This window comes from Capricornis sumatraensis, chromosome 9 (assembly GCF_032405125.1).
Source record: "Capricornis sumatraensis isolate serow.1 chromosome 9, serow.2, whole genome shotgun sequence".
Lineage (NCBI taxonomy): Eukaryota > Metazoa > Chordata > Mammalia > Artiodactyla > Bovidae > Capricornis > Capricornis sumatraensis.
In genome coordinates, this window is record NC_091077.1 from 9992254 (window position 1) to 10000000 (window position 7747).

General features: G+C 48.6%; 1 protein-coding gene across 1 annotated transcript in view; it reads right to left on the reverse strand.

Annotated features, from left to right (window-relative positions):
• Nucleotides 1–1785: 1785 nt before the first annotated feature.
• TEKTL1 (tektin like 1) overlaps nucleotides 1786–7747 on the reverse strand; it is a 10093-nt gene continuing 4131 nt past the window's right edge. The window contains exons 3-7 of the mRNA XM_068981471.1: nucleotides 3573–3771; nucleotides 3222–3388; nucleotides 2972–3067; nucleotides 2769–2882; nucleotides 1786–2037 (exon numbers count right to left, since the gene is read on the reverse strand). Coding sequence (XP_068837572.1) covers nucleotides 1786–2037; nucleotides 2769–2882; nucleotides 2972–3067; nucleotides 3222–3388; nucleotides 3573–3771 — 828 coding nt within the window. The remainder of the gene's footprint in view (nucleotides 2038–2768; nucleotides 2883–2971; nucleotides 3068–3221; nucleotides 3389–3572; nucleotides 3772–7747) is intronic.

Below are 7747 nucleotides of genomic sequence, written 5' to 3' on the forward strand. Positions count from 1 at the left end.
CCTGAATGAGTGGGATGCAATCAGGTGGGCTTCCTGTAGGAGGCCACACTAGAGCTGCAGTATACCTATGGCTGATTCATGTTGAGGTTTGACAGAAAACAGCAAAATTCTGTAAAGCAATTATCCTTCAATAAAAAATAAGTTAATAATAATAATAATAATAATAATAATAATAAAGGATGACACAGGCTGCACTCCATCAACTTGTAAGTTCCTTGAGAGCAGAGACCATGTAAGCCTTGCTCACTGCTGCACTCTCGGCGCCTGGCTCAGAACGTGGCACTTTCCCACTCCCCCTGCACCTCCTCCCCCTATATTCTTTTTTTTTAAATTTATTTTTAATTGGAGGGATAATTGCTTCACAATGTTGTGTTGTTTTCTGCTGTACAACGTGAACCAGCTGTAAGTATACAATATATCCCCTGCTTCCTGAGCATCCTTTCCATGCCCCCCCCCACCCCACTTCTCTAGGTTATCACAGAGCACTGAGCTCCCTTTGTTACACAGCAGCTTCCCACCAGCTATCTGTTTTTGCACATGTTAGTGTGTATATTTCAATGCTACTCTCTCAGTTCATCCCACCCTCTCCTTCCCCTACTGTGTCCACAAGTCTAGAACCTGGCACTTTATAAGGGCTTAATAAGTGAATGAAGGAGGCTGTGAAATTTGAAGAAGCAATATCCACACCCCCGCCCCGCCCCCTGCCGCCCTGGTAAACGGAAATAAGGGCAATGGGAAGCAGGGAGGGCTCAATTGCACCTCCCTACGGGCTTTCCTTGTGGCTCAGCTGGTAAAGAATACACCTGCAATGCGGGAGACCTGGGTTCGATCCCTGAGTTGGGAAGATTCCCCTGGAGAAGGGAACAGCTGCCTACTCCAGTATTCCGGCCTGGAATATTCCATGGACTATACAGTCCATGGGGTCACAAAGAGCTGGACACGACTGAGTGACTTTCACTTTATGGAGTTGCTTGGGGTCTGGGAAAATAAACAGCTCCACTAGAGAGAGCTCCAGGGGAGGAAGTTATATCCCTGTATGTGTGTTTTGTCAATAAAGGGAGAATCCCAGCTCTGCTTAGAGAGCAAGCTGTAGAGTCAGGTATTAAAATTCCAGTTCTTCTAATGACTAGCTGGGTGACCTCTGGCATTTGCTTAACCTCATTGTGCTTCACTTTCATCAAGTGTAGAATGGGAATAATAATTCATCTGCAGTTAAGGATGTTTTATATACAGTCACCATTCTCCCATCCCCTTACAACAAGCCTCCAAAGTTAATGCTACAATTCTACATTTTACAGGCTGGAGACACTGAGGCCAGAGACAAGTAGTGACTTGGCTAAGGCCACATAATCTGAAATTGGGGAGCCGGGATTTGAATTCCCAAAATACAGTGGCCAAATCCATCCTATCATTAATAACTTCCAGGATGCATAGCCTATAACGTGTTGTAGATTAAGTGATCAGCTGGCTCAGATGGTAAAGACTGTGTGCAAAGCAGGAAACCCATGTTCCATCCATGGGCCGGGAAGACCCCCAACCCACTCCAGTACTCTTGCCTGGGAGATCCGATGGACAGAGGAACATGGCTGGCTACAGTCCATAGCGTCGCGAGACTTGGACTCGACTTAGCGACTAAACAACTATCACCACCACAAGCCTAATAAGTGGTAATTATGCATTCTCGTTTTTAATTATAATTCTGCTAGAGGGCGCTCTGAGGGCGAAGGAGGTCAGGAGAGAGGGAGGGCCACTGGTCTGAGGCCTGCTGGGGCAGGGGTGCGCCTGTCACTTGGCGGCAGCGGAGGTGGACTCCACGCGCGGCGGCGTGCGTGCGTCCCAGTCATTAACCAGGCGCTGCGCTTGCTCGTAGCACACGTGCGGGTGCCGCTGGCGGAGGCGCAGGCGCACCACGCTGTAGTCCACGTCGTGCCCGATCTTCTTGCAGTTGAAGCTCCAGGTTAGGTTCTTGCGCATGGCGAGCAGCTCATCCAGGTTCTTTTCCACGTGCGAGATGTGGCGCTGCAGCTTGTCAGTGCCCTGGACACGAGGAGGGGCGGTGTTGGGAGACAGGCGAGCCAGAGCGTGATGCTATCTAGGATGGGCGGGCACACCTGGGCCAGGTATGCGTGTAAAAGACGACAGCTGAAGAGGGGATGGGCCTCAGGTTGGAGGGGCGCACATCTGAGTCAGGTGAGTGTGTGGAAGGACCTTGCCTGGGTAGGAGCACACTTAGGAGGGGGAGTCTACAGTGGGGTTGGGGGTTACACACTTGGGCCTGAATGTACTTGGAAAAGAACCTGTGACAGGGCATGTATGAAGAAGGGGATGCTCATGAAGGTGAGGGGAGGGGCAGACCTTGAATAGAAGTAGGGCAGAGATTGGGGGAACTTATTTGAGATGGGTGTGAGTATTGAGCTTCTCAGGGTGTCTCAGTGGCAAAGAATCCGCCGGCCAATGCAACAGATGCAGGATACCCGGGTTCCATCCCTGGGTTGGGGAGATCCCCTGGAGGAGGAAATGGCAACCCACTCCAGTATTCTTGTCTGGAAAATTCCATGAACAGAGGAGCCTGGTGGGCTGCACCCATGGGGTAGCAGAGTTGGACTCTGCTGAGCATGCTGCACATGTGGGTATTGAAGGCATCCTGTTGGGGACGGGGGGAACTGAAGGACTCACAGACCTGGGTCAGGTGTCTCACCTGGGCTGTGTGCTTGAGAAAGGAGTCTTACCAGGGCAGGGCCTGGTGGGAGGGACTGAGAGGCGCTTACCTGGGCAAGGCGTGTGGCCTCCGGAAGTTGGGTGCCCACATGTCTCTGATACATGCGAACCAGAGGTCTGTCCAGTTTCTCTCGAGTCTCCAGGTAACTTTTGGACAGAGGACCCTGGCGGAGTGAGGTGTGCAGAGCCATGAGGTTTGACTTCCCGGACGTCCCTGGCTGCATCCCCCGCAGACCCTTTCCCCCAAACCTACCTTGATGAGGCCGCGGGTGATGTACATCTCCTGGTTGAATTTTGTGCACCGGTGGATCGTTCCCCTCATGAGTCCTAAGGTCATGTTCAGTCTATCCTAGGTGGGTGGGAGCACAGCGCGGAATCACACCGGCTTCCTGTCCCCTCTCTGCCTACGTCCCTGCGCCGCGCCCCGCCCTCCCCCACCCACCCCGCATACTATAGCATTCTAGACTCCAGCCGCCAACTAGGAGTGGCGCAAGCGGGCGCACCTTCAGCTCCAAGGTCTCGCGCATTTTCTGCGCTAGCGAGGCGCACACGCGGTCGCTTATCTGCTGCTGTTGCACTCGGATGTCCTCCTCGTTCTTTGCCATATCTAGCAAAGTGTCCTTGGACTCCATTAACAGTCGCTTGGCTTCGTACAGCGCCGTGGCGCACTCTGCAGGAGTCGGGGGGAGGGGGGCGGGGGAGTTGTGTGTATGCCTGTGTTAGGCGCTCGGTCATGGCCGACTGTTTGCGACCCCATGGAGTGTAGCCAGCCAAGCTCCTCTGGCCGTGAAGTGGCGGAGCAGTTGGGCATCAAGGGCACCCACTGTACTGGACTCATTTCTGCATGGTTTTACCTGGGGTATAGGTGCCCACAGGGTCTGGAGGCGGGGTTTTCAGGCCCTGAGTGCGCGGAGTGGGGACTCGGGAGATGTTCACCCAAGAGTGGCGGCCCGCCTGCTCCAGAACCTTGTCCAGTGGCTGGTTCATTAGCTCCACAGCTTGGAGCCTCTCCTTACAGCAGAAGACCAGGGCGTCACGACAGGAGGCCAGAGTCTGGGAGCGAGGAAGGAGAAGCAGAGAAGGTCAATTGTAAGCTGGGAGCTAGGGGGAAGTGACTGAAAGTGCGACTTCCCGGGTGGCTCAGTGGTAAAGAATCCACTTGCCAATGCAGGAAATGCTTGTTTGATCCCTGGGTTGGAAAGATCCCCTGGAGAAGGAAATGACAACCCACTCTTGCCTGGAAAACCCATGGACAGAGGAGCCTGATGGGTTTAGTCCATGGAGTTGAAAAAGAGTTGAATGTGACTTAATGATTGAACAACAACAAACAAAAGTTCTCTAGCCAGGGATTGAACATGCATCTCCTGCTTAACCACTGGACCACCAGGGAAGTCTCCATCTTTTATTTATTTTTTTTTTAAATAAAACTGTATTGGAAGATGGCCATGCTCATTCATGTACATAATGTTTCTGGCTATTTATGTACTCCACTGGCCAAAATTAAGTATGATCTTCCTCAAGTTACAATACGGTTACATCCCAGTAAACGCATTGTAAGTTGAAAATATTATGTTGAAATGCATTTAATACACTTAACCTTATTGGATATCATAGCTTAGTCTAACTTACCTTAAATATGCTCAGAACACTTACATTAGTCTATAGTTGGACAAAATCATCTACTGCTGCTAAGCTGCTTCAGTTGTGTCTGATTCTGTGCGACCCCATAGACGGCAGCCTACCAGGCTCCCCTGTCCTTGGGATTCTCCAGGCAAGAACACTGGAGTGGGTAAAATCATCTAACACAAGGCCTATTTCCTAATAAAGTGTTTAATAGTTCATGTAATTTATCGAATACTGTATTGAAAGTGAAAAACAGAATGGCTGTATGGGCACAGAATAGCTAGAAGGGCATCAGTTATTTACCCAGTGGCTGACTGGGAACTGTGACTCACTGCTGCTGCCCAGATCAAGTGAGAGTATTGTACTGTGTATTGATAGCTCAAGAAAAGATAAAAATTCAAGATTAGAATTACAGTTTCTGCTGAATGTGTATCATTTTTGCACCAGAGGGCCATCTATAATTGTGACAGAGATTGTATTGCACACAAAACTTAAAAAAATTAACTACCTGACTCTTTAAGAACAAGCTTTTGAAATTTGAAACATCATATACACAGAATCATACACTGTGTACTTTTTATGTCCAGCTTCTTTTGCTGAATATTATTTCTTTGGGATTCATCCATTAGGGTAAAAAGTGGATATAAAGTCTTTCATTCATTAATTCAAGTGTTCATTAAGCCCTACTGTATTCTAGGCATTGTGCTAGGTTGCAGGGATGCCATGGGGGAAAATGACCCAGTTTCTGACTAGTGAGTGAATCAGAGAAATGGGGATTATCTGGAAGGGTGGGATCAAAAGATTAATTTGGCTGTGCTGGGTGTTAGTGGAAGCACGCTGGATCTAGTTGCCTGATCTGGGATCAAACCCATGCCCCTTGCAGCAAAAGCATAGTCTTAACCAGTGGACCACCAGGGAAGTACATATTTTCTATGACAAATCTAGACAGCATATTAAAAAGCAGAGACATCACTTTGCCAACAAAGTGATAGTCAAAGCTATAGTTTTTCCAGTAGTCATGTAAGAATGTGAGGGTTGGACCTTAAAGAAGGCTGAATGCCAAAGAATTGATGCTTTCAAATTGGACTTCAAGGAGATCAAACCAGTCAATCCTAAAAAAAAAAATCAATCCTGAATATTCATAGGAAGGACTGATGCTGAAGCTGAAGCTCCAATACTTTGGCCACCTGATGCAAAGGGTGATTAATTAGAAAAGACCCTGATGGTGGGAAAGATTGAGAACAGGAGGAGAAGGGGGCGGTAGAGGATGAGATGGCTGTACGTCATCACTGACTCAATGGAGATGAATTTGAGCAATTTCTGAGAGACAGTAGAGGACAGAGGAGCCTGGTGTGCTACAGTTCATAGGGCCTCAAAGAGGCATGACTTATCGACTGAATGACAACAACAAAAAAGAGATAAAAATTAGCCACTTAAACCATTTTAAGTGTACAGTTCAGTAGCAGTAAGTATATTCACAATGTGTAACCATCACCACTGTCCGTTTCCAGAACTTTTCATCATCTTACTCCTTGGAAGAAAAGTTATGACCAACCTAGATGGCATATTGAAAAGCAGAGACATTACTTTGCCAACAAAGGTCTGTCTAGTCAAGGCTATGGTTTTTCCAGTGGTCATGTATGGATGTGAGAGTTGGACTGTGAGGAAAGCTGAGCGCTGAAGAATTGATGCTTTTGAACTGTGGTATTGGAGAAAACTCTTGAGAGTCCCTGGGACTGCAGGGAGATCCAACCAGTCCATTCTGAAGGAGATTAGTCCTGGGATTTCTTTGGAGAGAATGATGCTGAAGCTGAAACTCCAGTACTTTGGCCACCTCATGCGAAGAGTTGACTCATTGGAAAAGACTTTGATGCTGGAAGGGATTGGGGTCAGGAGGAGAAGGGGACGACCGAGGATGAGATGGCTGGATGGCATCACGGACTAGATGGACGTGAGTCTGAGTGAACTCCGGGAGTTGGTGATGGACAGGGAGGCCTGGCGTGCTGTGATTCATGGGGTCACAAAGAGTCAGACACGACTGAACGACTGAACTGAACTGAACTGAAGTAGATCTGTGTCCATTAAAGGATCAGTTCAGTTCAGTTCAGTTGCTCAGTTGTGTCCAACTCTTTGCGACCCCATGAATCGCAGCACTCCAGGCCTCCCTGTCCATCACCAACTCCCGGAGTTCACTCAGACTTGCGTCCATCGAGTCAGTGATGCCATCCAGCCATCTCATCCTCGGTCATCCCCTTCTTCTCCTGCCCCCAATGCCTCCCAGCATCAAAGTCTTTTCCAATGAGTCAACTCTTCGCATGAGGTGGCCAAAGTCCTGGAGTGTTTGTTTAGAGTGATCTGATGAAGAAAGAAACATTGATGATGTAGGAGAAGGGGGAGGAGGTGGGTATAGTAGGTGGATGGAATTATAGTGTTGGTAGAGGAAAAATGAGAGAAATTCTCTTCTGTGGTTTCCATGCATTGGGGTCATTCTTTGAAAATGAAGAAAGAGCAGAGAGTTGGACAGATATGAAGGAAGAGAAGATATGAAATAACTTGCACAGTGGGACAGCAAGTCTTCCAGAGACACCTGTGAGATTTCTGGGAGCCCTCTTACTGTCAATTTGAGCTTTAAGTTCATGATTTTAAGTTGAAAGGGCTTCCCTGGTGGCTCAGTGGTGAAGAGCCCACCTGCAGTGCAAGAGATGTGGTTCAATCCCTTAGTCAGGAAGATCCCCTGGAGAAGAAAATGACAACCCACTCCAGTATTCTTGCCTGGGAAGTCCTATGGACAGAGGAGCCTGGCAGGCTACAGTCCACGGGGTTGTCATAAAAAGAGTCGGGCCCAATTTAGTGACTAAACGACAACACAACAACACTTTCTTGGGTTTCTATCTGTCTGTCTTTTCCCACCTCCCTATTTCATTTTCCCTCTTGCAAGCCTTTCCCTACCAGGGCCACCTTCAGGATCTTCTTCCTTGTCTATTTCAGACTTACTTGAAGGATTTTTCAGGATCACCAGATTTAAAGGAATATGGCAGCAGCCTGGAGGTACAATATTGTTGTTTTTCAGTCCCCCAGTCATGTCTGACTCTTAGCGACCCCATAGACTGTAGCACACCAGGCCTCCCTGTCCCTCACCATCTCCTGAAGTTTGCCCAAGTTCATGTTCTTTGGAGCCTGGCAGGCTACAGTCCATGGGGTCACTAAGTCGGATGCGAGGAGTGACTAAGTACACACAGCACGTGTCCATTGCATCGGAGGTGTAATAGGTTAAATGCAACTAAGGTTCAGCACCACGGACAGTGGCGCACCAGCTCGTAACTCCACCCACTTTCTCCCAACTCCACCCATCTAACCCTGGCTGGTCCCTTATTTGAATGACCCTTTAATGTGAATTCCTCGAGGG